The 14,118-nt window shown below is 35.5% G+C and overlaps 1 protein-coding gene across 29 annotated transcripts in view; it reads left to right on the plus strand.

Moving 5' to 3' along the window:
• The window catches only part of CEP128 (centrosomal protein 128), a 143,361-nt gene that overhangs the window by 107,219 nt on the left and 22,024 nt on the right, over positions 1–14,118 (plus strand). For 22 of the 29 annotated variants that reach the window (XR_007509162.1, XR_007509164.1, XR_007509166.1 and 19 more), the window contains 2 exons: positions 2,664–2,713; positions 9,159–9,182. Coding sequence is in view for 20 of the 29 variants with exons in the window: in XM_049825586.1 (XP_049681543.1) it covers positions 2,664–2,713; positions 9,159–9,182 (74 nt within the window). In the remaining 9 variants the exon portion in view is untranslated. The remainder of the gene's footprint in view (positions 1–2,663; positions 2,714–9,158; positions 9,183–14,118) is intronic. The other 7 variants (XR_007509163.1, XR_007509165.1, XR_007509168.1 and 4 more) reach the window with 1 other exon arrangement.

A 14,118-nucleotide genomic window follows, 5' to 3' on the forward strand; every position in this document is an offset into this window, starting at 1 on the left:
CATTAGGCCTTGAAAGATGATCATAGCAGGATTGTTCACAAATGTAGAAACTCATGGTACTGTGCAATTTCCTTTAGGAAAGAAGTTATAATTAGAGAAACTCAGAGGATGTTCGCAGGATGGATGAAAGGGGCCTCCACTAGGGCTAGTGACTGTTTTTGCTATATTACAGACACAGTGCGTTTTCTATCTTAAATTTATTGTAACATTATTTTCTGGCACTTAATACGTAAAACATGTTTGCACAAGAACTTAAATATGGGAAATGTTTTACAAATGATAAATCAATAGAACTTTTCAGATCAAGTAAGCAAATATATTCTGTCATTATAAATAGCAGTGTTTAAAAGAATGATACAATATGCTGTATTTTTATGGGACTTTTTGTAAAGCTGTTTAATATGTATTGCTCTTTTTTTTTTGCTTTAGCTTTGGAGAAAACATGCTATTAATTTAGATGGAGTATTAAATGGAATCATCAGTTTAAATGCAGAACTTGGTTCTTAGGCATATGGTCATAAAGGGTGACTCTGTAAAGTATGTATATATTGTCAGTTAAATAACACCACTTCAATGCCCACCTGTCCTTCTGGGGCAGAGTTTTATGAAGCATCCTGCAGGACAGCTACTTTAGGCAGTAGTACAATAAAGTAAATGGATTCTAGAATATCCCTAATTTCAGATGCAGAACTTTAATATCTAGAGACTGTTAGCAGAAATTAGCTCAACTTACCTTACATTTATAAAAGGCCTTTGAAAAGAACCTTGTAATAACGTCCTTTTCACTTAGAACAATCATGTCTGTACAACAGAAACTCAAATATTGCTTTAGAATGAAAATAAAGTGAAGTATAAGAATCTTTTTTTGGTCAGAAGGAACACGGGGAAGAATCTTTCATTTCCTATCCTTTTCTCATAGACTTATTCCTCTCTCCTCATTTTTTTGGGTTTCTTTTGTTGTTGTTTTTTTTTTAAGCTAGTATTACAATACTACTTTTTACCAATTCAGTTACAATACTTGGGAATACACCCAAGGAAAACATACAGGGCAGCCACTTTCCAAACCCAAATTCTCACACTAACTAATGTTGATTGCACCACATTTAGCTACAGTAATTTATATGGCAGTTGAGTCACTGTAGTGGAAAGCATACCAAAGAATAATCCAGAAAAACATGAATGTGCCAAAAGAAAGTGAAGAAACAGTAATTTTATTAATTTAAAGAAAGGATTTGAAAAAAACTGCATAGAAGTTAGGAAGAAAGAACAGCAAGTCAATGTCTCTGCTTGTGAAAGAAATAACTAAAATTTTGTGCATGTTATCTTCATCACTTTTAAAGGACTGGTGCCTGAAAATAAATCTCAAATAATCTGTGTGCAGTCAGAAATGGATAATGAACTATGACCAAAAAAGGTAACAGGTTAGGGTGCTCACATGGAGGCTTCATAATGAGAGAAAGGAGAAAGAAAAGATTAGAGAAATAAAGGAAAGAAGGCAAATTCTGTCTGTAGAATATTATAGGTAGTTTTTATTGTGAATCATTTAAACTAATCTTTCATAACTGAACTATGCATTTATCAGTATATACACAGGTATTTCCAGTTAGCTGTTCTGTACTTGAATGCTGAAGGAATTAACAGTCAGAATTCAGTCCTATGAGGTTGTCAAGGCAATTTCATAATCTCATAACTCTCCTAATTGCTAGCAGATGGGGGCATGTCTTGATTCAGAGTTGGTCTCTGGCTTAGTTAAAGCAGTGCTCTTCTCATGCAAAACTCATGAGTGGAATTCTGATAGTTAAAATAGTAATAAGCCTGCAGCATGTTCTTTGTTTTTCCTGCTCTCCATGAGATTATAACTTTTTAAGGTTTTCCAGAATTCTAAATATGATGCACTTCACCAAAACCATCATTTTAATCATAAAAATATGTAAATGAAATAAAATAGAAAAGCAACTCATATGACACATCCCACAGAACTCAAACAGAAATTAATTTCTAACATGAAATATTACATATGTGTATGTATATGCCAATGTATATAACTGTCACACAAGTGAATATAAGGTATTGGTATTTTATGGTGTAAAGATTATAAAAAAGACTATAAAAAACACCTTTTCTAATATGTTTGTTACAGTGAACTGGCTATTTCCATTATCAAAATTGTTCCATTTTGGTGAGAGAAGGTAATTATTGTGATAATAGTAAAAATTGCTTGCACTCATTTCCTCAGAGGATGTTACTTGGTTGTTAAAAAAGTAATCTAGAGTAACCGACCTACTTAGCTTTGACCTTCATAGCTTTGATGACCTACTTCTGTTTTAATCAATTTTCACAGTGAATCTCTGACTTTTTTTCATTCAATTCTATAAATACACTAAAAGAATGATTTAAGCATAGGCAAGTTTTTCTGGGAATTTGAATGCTTTTTTTTCCTCCAGTCAAACTTTCTTCCTGTAGCTGTTTTGTAGTCACCTCAACAGCCTGTGCTTGGAAACAATTGTATCACTGACCCATTTCATCAGTTAGTTTAACCAGCTGAAGAGGAATGTTGTGAAAGCTGTAAAACAAAAAACTCACTGACTGTTTTACATAATATTTTTTCTGTCAGGCCACGATACAGGAAGTTGAATTTACAAGTTCCATTTTTTGTTTTACAGAGCTACTAGAGAAGACCCTCAGAAGAGAGGAAGAAATGGGAGCTCTCCAGGTATACTTTCTACTTAATTTACTAGTTACACTTTTTGTCACCCTTAAAATTACTAAATTGTATAATGATATTATGGTTTTCTGAACTCTCTTGTATCTTAAATTCAGCTTTGGAAATATATACAGCCAAATACAGACCTGATAGCTAGTAATACTCACTGCTGAGTTTCTTCCCACCAATAAAGTTGCACATTAGAGAAGATTAAAGTAGTCTGCGTTCTCCTATGAGTCAATAAATCTAGTCAATCAGTGAAAAGAATGCTGCTTTTAAGTTACACTATATACTGAAGTTATTCTGTTATGTTATAATGCTGGCTTCACTGAAACTATATGTGAATAGGGGCAGTGCAAATCTGCATTTGGAACTGCAAAAACACTTTATATTCTACTCCGTTGGTTGGGTTAGATTTTCTGGGCTGTGTTTGCTTTCTACTGTATCTCTGAATAAAGCTGAAAGTAAAAGATTTTAAGTATTTTAAATCTCTGAAACATTAAATGTCCATAATCACCTTCCTGAGGAAGAAAGGACCAGTCAGCATACACTAGTACTTGACACAATATAGTAAATCCTTATTGTATGTCATCTAGCCGTAAAGCTGCTTGTGCTAAGCACTTTAAATTTGTGCTTAGAAAGTAAGATTTACCCTAGGCTCAGCTTTGGAATAGTATTTAAGCAATACAGTCAAAGAAAACATACGCCTTTGAAATGAAAATGGCTAGAAAAGCAAAACTAAGCTGAAATGTCTAAATTGTGGGGCTCGGGAGGTTGTTAGGGAGGGTCGTGTACATAGTCTTCAGAACACAGAAGGAAAAAAAGAAATTTTTAACAACAAATTGCAGCAAACAATGCCCAACATGAATATAAAAAAGTTTAGATACAACATGAAGCAAGTGTCTCAATGAAGCACCATTCTATAAGTGTACTGGAAGCAAGACATTTATGAGTGAATTAATGAAGATAAGGCTGCTAAGGAAAATGAAATTATGTATTGACCTGAGTTTTGACCATAGCAGTTTGTTTGAACATAAGCCTTCTCTTCTCATATAATAAATGGAAGGCATTTTGAGGGCTAGAGGTATCAAAGAGTTAGTGTAGAAACAGTTTGATCCAGTAAGAAGAGACAAGTTGTAAGACCGAAAAGTTACACAACACACCAATCCAGCTGTTTCCTGTTCAAACAAAAATCTTGGCCCAGCTTTCTGGCAGCTCAAGTTCAACAACGCTGAGAGCTTGTCTGCGCAAGCAGTTTACACAGGTGCATATCTAGTTACATCAATGTAAAAAGATCTCCTTTCATGTGAAGCAATTCTGCATCTGCTTTCATGTGAAGCTCCATAGTTGACATTGTTCTAATGATGTTACTTCTGATTGAATGAGGAGTAATTTTATACTGCAGAAAGTTGCATCATAGTGGTGTCTTGTGTGCATATATGTGCTTACCTGTATTTCTGATGGTCTGTAAAGCTCTTGATCAAATTGCTTTATGCCCTTACCTGACTGGTGGTTCTGGTCAAGTGTGTGACTTGTACTGTTCTAACTGTGATTTTTGTATTCAAATGCTTGATGGTACTTTTTTACTTCTTCAGATGCCCATGCTTTCACAAAGTACTCAGCAGAAACGTCTATAATTTTTCTAGATAGTATCATGTCCAGCTTAGTATATTTCAAAATGATCCTAGTATGGGATCCACTGTTCTTGTAATGTTGTATTCTAAACTTGCAGTGGCTGAATATGTACAACTTTGCTAGCAAATAGTTGTAAAACAACAACTCGTGTCATCATGACAATCTCCCCAAAGCTGTTGTATCTCAATATATAAAGCATAGGAAGTAAGAGGAAAGTGAGAGTTCCTTTAAACATGGCATTTCCCAGAGCTGAAACTGGCACGCTTATCCTTTTGTTAACCAGGTGACATGGAATATTTGTTTCCTTTGAGTGCCAGTTCAGCAAAGCATGGGTGTAGTTGGTTAATGTATGAATGCTTTCATTGAAGTAGATTGGTAGAAGGTAATTGTCAAATTAAGGACCAGGCATTGGAACAGGCTGCCCAGGGAAGTGGTGGGCTCACCATCCCTGGAGGCGTTCAAAAAATGCGTAGACTTGGCAATTCAGGACATGGTTTAGTTGGCATGGTGGTGTTGGGTTGACAGTTGGACTTGATGATCTTGGAGGTCTTTTCCAAACTTAATGATTCCATGATTCACAAGCAAATAAAATAGCGCTCTTTGTCCCCAAGGCCTACAGTCCTTGGATGGGATTCCCTTGGTATTAGGTCCTACTCAGTCCTTGGTTCAGTAGACAATAGGTCGTGTTGATTCTTGTTATCTTTTTGTCTACAATTCCTGGGATCCTGTTTTGATAAGTATCTTATATATACAGAGAATTCTATGTAGTAAGTCAATCCTTGATGCATTTTGTTTGCAGTCTAAACAGACCATATGCGTAAAGCACGGTCAGGAAGCAGGCGGACAGAAAGATCGTACGTTTTAGACTATGGACAGACAATTGAAAGCAGTCAGGTTATCATGGCTGAAGGAGTTATTTCTCGTAACGTGAGCCATGAATGCTGACCATAGTCTTAGAAAAGCTAGAGACATGAGGAAATCTTCTGTCAGAAATCAGGGTATTGCTGTGGGCAAATGATGACTGGGGATACAATGAGATTCTTTGCCATGTTTCTGCATCAAGTAACAAGAATATTCCCCAGAGCTAAGGACGTATGTTTTACTAGGCTTTTTGTTTGCTCATTTTTTGAGGGGAGACAAAGAGCACCTTTTGTTAAAAATAATTTGAATAAAGTACAATTAGTGCTTCCACAATGCTGTCAGCTAAAAACCACAGCTGACAAGACAGAAAGAAAAAAGCAGTTTTATGAGGATTGTTCATGGAAATATTGGGCTAGTAGTTTTCATGTGTTCTTCTCGTCAGGGAATATGTTGGACTGCAATTAGCATTTCAAAGACAAAATAATACTTTGTTAGGTAGACAGTGGGAATCTTTATAGCTACATCTCTCTACGTGAACCTGAGTCTTGTCTTATAGCTTCCATCTTGACACATAATGTATGTTATATATGCAGTTCCTTGATACAGAGTGTTTTGGGAAGTAGGAGGCTGATGCTTTGGATGACATCACTGTATTCTTTGTTTTTCATTTTGAACTTGTTGCATACTTTTGACTAGAGTTTCTATGTTATACATATATTTATATTTATGTAGGAGTTTATATAGCTATATATGAGTTTAATGTTCTAGATAATATTTATGTTCTCATTACACATATGCTTGCTCTCTGTTGTTACATGTGCACTTGTACTCAGCATAATACAATTTTTAGCTTCTGAGTAGTCTAGATCACTTTCTACAGTCTCTTTGATACCCACACCAAGAATATACCCTCACTCCTTTCCTTTTCTTACTTCATTGGAAGAAAAAAGGCTCTGATTATAAGGTTTTCACCTTCCTTTTCCTGAAAACTGTTCCATGGTACAAAAGATTGCATTCATGAAACTGATATGCTATGCATGATAATTGCAATATTCAACAGTATGGATGTTCTCTGGGAAAACAATTGCAAGCCATTTTAATTTGCTTTGGAATTAATGACATGCTAACATAAATAAAAAGAATTATATATAAAATACAGAATTTTAATTTGAAAATATAAATGTATATGGATAATGTATAAATTATCCATGGTAAATTTCCTAATATATTACATGCTAGTCTTCAGAAATTTATCTGCTGAGAGTGTAAGAGTTTATTCAGTTTTTAGAATTTGGCAGGAAGATCATGCACTTTTTTTAATACATGAATCATTTTGAAAACACCATTTATTCTACCATTGGAATCATTCTACTAATACACTGTAAGGCTTTTTTTTTTTTTAAAGTAGTCCTTTTTAACTAAGAAATTTATATCTGAATTGCTGTTCACTATCACCACAAATTTATGAGATCTGTAAATACCATCTTTTATATAGTAATGAGTTTTGGTTTTGTTGCAGAATCTGTAAATAAATATGAGTGTTTGTAACAGCCACTGCAATTTTATGGAGGAACAAGCATCTCAAAATAAATATTTTTGAGTTTTTCACATAATATTTTTTGTCATAAGTTTGTTCTGATGTACTGAAATACTCAGTCTGTATCTCAGACCTGCTTCCAGGAAAGAATAAAGTCTTTAGTATTTAATACACTACCTTTTCTGAGAAAAAATTTTAGTAAAATGCAGTAAACTTTTGCTTATGCAACATTGTAGTTGGAATCCCCAACTACCATGCATTGTGATGGGCACTGAGCAAACATTTCTTAATAGACGAGTCAAAGTTAAGTATTTTAGAACCTCATATTATCCTAGTTTTACTGATAAGAAACTAAGCCATAGGTGAAATAAATCTATAGGAAATCTGAGACATGTATCTGAATTCTTTGATTCCCAGCTCTTAGGGATAAGTTTACACTTCTGTCTGTCTTTTTTTTAAAAAACAGACAAAACACTACTTTGAAAGAGTCCTGTAACTGAAAGTGGTAAGGAGTGCATTTTTTTCTCTCTCCATACATTTGTTTTATTATTTATCATTGGTTTTTATGCACAGGGAGTTCTGAACCACTGTGTATGCAGTTCCAACATCAGCCAGTTTAGTGACATCCACTACTGGCAAAATGTTAGCATTTTTTTTTAAACAGTTGTATTTTGATAGCGTACTAGATTTCCATCAAACTTGTTTATGTGTGCATTCCTGTTTTCCCTTTAGATATTTACTTGTACATACTTTCTTGAACAGTCTTGCTTGGTTTTTTTTACATCTTCAAAACCAATTAGTCTTTTCCAGATGCTGTTTTATTTATTTTTTTCAGCCTCACTTGATACAGTTATTTTTCCTCCAGTATATTGTCTCACTTTCTGCCTATGGTTTAGAATTGTAGTCAAAGGTGCAACTATTGTAAGCGGCTGATGAAAAACAACATCATTTGCACCCCAAACTTCATTTTATGTGTCCCCTCGTGTCCCTGTGTCCCCTCACATCCCCTCCTGCCTGCCATGTCCCCCTGTCCCATCCTGCACCCCATGTTACACATCCCCTCTTGCTCCCCCATGTGCCCAAGTTCCCCCATATCCCTCTTCCCCTCCTGCCCCCCATGTTATATGAATAAAAGCTAGCCCTTTAGTAATCCAAGGGACACTGGTTTTACACAAATATGTAAATATACAATATATAAATACCAGTTTTACACAAATGTGTACACCTGTTCAGTTAGTAAATATAACTATTATTTTTAAAGTTTTTTAAGACAGTAATAACTCTAGAGGGGTCTTGGTAACTCATTTCCACCTAGTCTTAAAAAAAAAAAAGAAAAATACTTTTGCATTCTTGCAAATGGCTCCCAAATTCTTCCATTGGTCTAAGAAATTTTTGTTGTACCAGATGTTTCCAAAATAGTGAAGTCAGTTCAGACTTGTCTAAGGGTCTTTGGATGCTGCAGGAATAAATCCAGATTATTACAATCATTTTTACCTCTTAGGGAGGGATAGAACAGGAAAAAGTATAAGAATTCTTAGCCTAATCCACCCAGGAAGGAAAAAAAAATCCTCTCCCATACTTTCAAAAAGGTAATATTTGAGCAAAGTAAGAGTTCTTGTAATGGCTTAATGGTCAGGTACTCTAAATGTGAGCTCAGCCAAACACTTGAACGTGTGTTTTCTCAGATTACTTAAAATATCATACCTAGTCAGGACATAGTGCCAGAGTACATGATCTTGATTTTACTAGCTTAATATTTTTCTTAAAGATACTTTTAAATGAAAATGGGACATTAAAATATATACAGTAAACTTATAAATTCTGGGTTCTCTATATTTTGTGCTGGATTAAAACTTGCGAAAGTTTATTTTATTTGCATCTTATTTTTGTCTGACATCAAACTTTGACTAATGTCATCTTGTTATTAATAAAACATTCTTTAGAGCTATTTCTGGATAACAGTACAAAGATATGGAATTTACTTTTTAGTTTTCTAAGGAAATGACTAGAAGAAAACTAAACCAGATGCTAACGTGACATGAACTCCAAAACATGCTAGATCTACAGTCACAGATGATCAAAAAAAGAAATCAAACTTTGGGATATGTAAGAGTAAAATCAACAATATGGAAAATCTAATGGTACTATTTGAACAAATATATAATTGAGTAAATTTTTTCAAATTCTTTCTTACCTTGTTTCTGGGGAGTTTCTTTTCTTTGGAACAACTTTCTAAGTGAGATAGTATGATAAATGGGTCAGAGGTCCAATTAAGTACAGCAGTTCCTATTCAGTGAGATTTTTGCAAAATAACACACATATGACCAGCAAAAAAACAAAGTGAATCCTTTTCATCATTGTTCAACTTACATTGCATTTTTATTCTTTATTTTCTAATGGCATCTTGTACTTTATTTTTAGGAACGTATTATGGCCTTAGAAGTGGTAAGTTTCTTAAATTAATTTCCAAACCAATCACAATGACATTGCTGATAATTTATCTAAATTATGAAAAATATTATTTTTATGTATTTAAAAAAAGAAAAGGTTGCAGTTCTGGGTTTTTAACTGTCATTTTACTTTTAAGAAAAGATGTGATCATTTTAATCTGCACCTTTCTGTGTAAGTTTTTACTACAGTATTTGGGCACTGGTTATATGAAATACAGTGTAATGTTGTAGTTTTTCTGTACAGTTCAATCCTCATCCCATCTCTGGGAAGAGAAATGTCGTAGATAATGAGCCATACAAAGGATGTTATTTTTCGACTGCTAGCATTTCTAATGGTCGAAGTCCATGTGATAGATCTAATCATTTCAGTGACTGTCATGTGTGTTTTTTACATGTTTACACTGGGATGTGCAGACAGAATCAGTTCATTTGCCCACATCAACACAGCAACTAAAAGCATGAAGGAATACTGTTTTAATGATTAATTAATATAATTTAGTAAGGTAATAAGCTGGAAGGACAAAAGCCTTCATGCATGTACATGCCATGAATGCAGCTGGATTATCCAGATGTCCCAAGCTAGTAAATGTGTCAGGTGGAATATCTGGGATGGGTCTTGGCTTGCCCCCCTAGCATTTCTGAACCATGCTTCTTTTGTCCTATATAGGAATGTCCAATAAGACATCACACAATAGTATGTATCAAGCCCATAGTTTCTTTTCATTGGAAATCCAGAAAAATTCATCTAAAGAAACCAGCACTGAGACAATTGCAACCCTGCAAATATAAACTTTTTAAATTTGCTTGTGCAAATTATTATTTTATCCTTCCTGATTGTCTGTGTATCTTTGAAAACAGCTTCTGATTTAAAAAATACATTTAAAATATATTCAATATGTTAAGAAAAGCTTGCATTTACACAAAAAAGACCCTTTGTAAATCAGAGTGCAGTGTTGGAACTCCTGCTTTGTGGGAGTAGGGAGCTAATGCTCAAATTCAGTGCCCTGGCATTTCACATAGTGCTGTGTAAAGTGTTGCCAGGACATTAGTTCTGTTCAGGACCATCTCTTATTCATGGTTTGCTTACATGACAACTAGTCAGGCATGTATCCACTGCCATCAGTTTCTTGTGAGCCATGAGTTAAACTGCCAGCCAATGCCTTGTCCTTTCTGGTCCCAGAGCTGTTTTCACACAGGCAGAGGGTAATTGCTTGTAAATAGCACAACATCATGCAAATTCAATCCGTATTTTGTGACAATGTTTGTTTCTATTTTTTCTGGAGCCTTTCTATTTTTTATACTTTTAACCTCTTCTACTTTAAGAAGGAAGATTTGTAAGTTATTGTTCAGATAGAAGAGGAAGAGGATTACTATCAGTAAAATATAATTTTCGTTCTTAATGCAAGTTCGGAGGTAACACCTGAATGCAAATTTGTGATGCTAAATCCTAGAGCTTGAAATCAATCGCTGCTTTCATTACTGCTGACATTGGAAGATGTGTAATGTTAAGCCTGAGATTGCAGGCAAGAAAAGTATCGTCATCACTAAGGCTGTCAAATGCTCCCAAGGCACTTATTTTACTTTTGCCATAAAGTTCCTTTATGATGTCAGGCAAATCACTGAACTAAATTTTTCACAGACTGTTAATTACTTTGTGTTTCTCATTTTCTGGCTATCTGACTTTGTGACTTTTGAGGCCTGATTTTCAGAAATGCAAAGTTTTAGTAATAGCTAAACTCAGTGGGAGCTCCAGCTGTATATATTGCTAAGTATACTCAAAAGTTGGATGTTAGACAGCTAATAGTGAATACTTTAAAATAAAGTGGTTTTGACCTTTATATCTCTGTTTCAGTTCTGAGATTGATAGCGTTCTCTCTCCTCCCCCCACTTCACTAATCTTAAAAAGAAAATACACACAGAGTAATACTTACACGGTCTGAGTGTGTCAGGATGAGCTATGGTAAAATAGCCCTTAAGCAAAAGAATGAATAAGGCTTGCAGTTTAAGGGATCCTTAAGAATCCTTACATTTATACATACAGTATATATGTCTACATATCTGTATAGCTATGCAGCATTTATAACAATGACTATGTAATAGTTATGGTACTCATATATTTGTATAATTTTCCTATCATCTGTTATTTAAGTGCTCAGAGCACAACATCAAAAAAGTACAACCAGTCACAAGTTGTGTAGAAAATGCATTTTCTTAGGAGAATTTTGACAGAAAGATGGCAGTTCATGAGATTCACAAAATGCAAGACACAAAAAAGGGCAAGAGAGGGAAAAGCCAGAATACACACATACACAAACTACAAAATGCATAGGAAAGCATCAACTCTCCAGAGCTGGGTTTAAACTGTGAGACCATGGGATGGCTGGGTTAGGAATCTTACCTGCGTTTCGTTCCACAGCATTCTTATTCTGCCTAGTAGTGGAAGAAATTGCTCTGCACAGGGGAGGATAAGTTTAGTGCAGAGCTGTCAGATTTACCACAAGTGTGAAGCCTCCTGCAGCCACTTTTAAAATTGTTTCTACCCTGCACATACCTTTTTAAGCAACAGAAAAGACATGTACAGCTAACAGTAAATGCATTTTTTAAATCTTTAGATTAAGATTTTTAACCTAAACAAACTGTCTGTTTTACACAGTGACCTGAAAACTGTGTACATGTACATATTTTGAGAGGTATGTTTGGCAGCCCACTCGCCTCCCTCCCTTTGTCTACAGTCTACTCATTTCTGCCTTCTACACTTGCCAGTAAAATTGTTGTAGTAGCCATATGATGAACTTGGCAACTTAGGCCAAAAAAAATTGGGAAAGAAATGTGACAGGAACCTAGCAAATTATTTTCAGAGCTCTGGGTGAATAAACCTTCCAGGCCTAGCTTAATCTAATTCAGTGATTTTGTAAGTTGCAGCAAACTAGAGGGGTCCCTTGCATCATCTGAGCCCTGCCAGCTCCTTCTCGCAGAAGTCTGAGCTGGAAGCTCCATCTCCTACTCATGACTTATCCTGTCTGCTATTCTGGACAGTTTCTTGGATCTTCTTTCTTCATAGCCAACTCACTTGGTTCCCAAGGAAAGTGCTGTATTACCATCCTCCTTCAGGACATGACACCTGATCTGATCACTCCCTTAAGGAACCTGAGAACAAATAGTACCCATCACAAGAAGCTTTTGGATTTTTTGGCTCCTCTTCTTCAGTCAGATCAGTTCTACAGTATGATTCAGTAGATAGGTGGCCACTTCTTGCTCCAGCAGTGTGCACAGGACAGGAGATAAGAAAGAAGAACAGGGGTACTTAGGCAGACTTCCTAAGTGGATATAAAAGGAGCTGAAGAACCAAGGTGTATTCTGGAATAATCCTTCAACTCGTGAGAATTGCCAGGGGAGTAACAAGTACAGGCAAAACTGAGGTTTTGAGTACCTAGAGATTGTGTTTTGTTTGGCTCTCTTTTTGGTTTAATACTGTTAATTTAATTATTACATAGCTATTAAGTAATTTTCCTGATTATTTTAGTAATCAATTACATAGTCTGATATTTTGCCAGAAGGAATATGATTTATCTTTAAATAAGGTGATTTAGCTTAATCTTGAGTGTAGCTTAGTTCTTACATACAGGATTTGGCTCTATATTATTTATAGGCAAAGATGTATGATTTTCTTGGGAAAAAGTCTGGTTTGTATTCTCAGATGTAGCTACAATGGGAAGTGTATCTAATTCTCATAAAGAGGTCAGGGTGTATTTTGTATGTGAACACTGCTACTATGCTGTGCTTGTGACTTCAGTGGGCTGCTTCTGTAAACTATATGTTCTTTTTGAGGATAAGCTGCAAGTCAGATTCGTCTGCCTTAGCAGTAGTAGTCTGACAAAACACTGGGAAATTTCATTTGAAATCAACCATGTCCTGAAGCTATTCCAGTGAACATATGTGTCCTATATCCTTTGATCAATAAGACAGCTTGCTGCTTTCAGTAGAGAACCCAGATGTGAGGTTACCACTTGCTTAGAATACTTGGATCAGACTTTTCTGGACATGATTCAACTTTTTGTTACAAAGTTATAAATCTAGGTTAACTCCAGTCATGATGTAGGTATTCTGCAAAATTGTTATTTAATATGAATTTCCTTTTCAGTATGAACATTTATGTATTTTGTTGTAACTCGTATTTTATGTTCATGAAAGTAAGGTTTTGAATACCAGTAAAACAAATTTCTGTCTGCACATACTCAGCAATGTGAAAGCTATTAGATTCTTCCACTGTAGTAGCAGGCTCAAATTTGCATCAGTTTTCTGATTTATCACCCGTTTTAAAAGGAGACTTGGAAAGGTGACGATGCACAATGCATATGACAGAGAGATTATGTGACTACCTGATACCATCCATTTTAGGGTGCATGCTCTCTCCCACTCCGCTCTTGAGATTATTTCATGATTGTCATACTTTGTATGCATGAATGCTTAGGAAATCTTGAATATAAGAGTTAATACTTTCTTCTCCCCTTGGTTTGCTTCTGTAGTGTCTTGCCAAAACTACCATTACATCAAAGGCCTTCTGGTCCTCCCAGAACACAGCCATTCTTTGATCTTATAAAAACGACCGGGAGAGGAGCAGCAGTCTGAGATCCTCTGTCCTGCCTGCCTCGCCCTTTCCTTTCCTTTCATCACTGAGCCAGTGTGTCACTTCCCTTCACTGGCGGTGGAGAACTTTCCCAAGGTTCCCGAGTTCTTCGTCTGCTCATTCCCACCAAGTAACTTCTGCTTGCAGTTTCTTTTCTCCTGATGCTCACCTTCCTCTTCCGTTCTTCCCTGATGTCTTCTCCCCCTACATATCTACTGCTCTTGTTGAATACCCTGCTACTTATCTATCCTCTGCCCCCTACCATTTGGTGCTTGACTTGTTCTTTTAGTTTTTTGCCAATACA

The sequence above is a fragment of the Accipiter gentilis genome, chromosome 22, assembly GCF_929443795.1.
Source record: "Accipiter gentilis chromosome 22, bAccGen1.1, whole genome shotgun sequence".
Taxonomy (NCBI): domain Eukaryota; kingdom Metazoa; phylum Chordata; class Aves; order Accipitriformes; family Accipitridae; genus Astur; species Astur gentilis.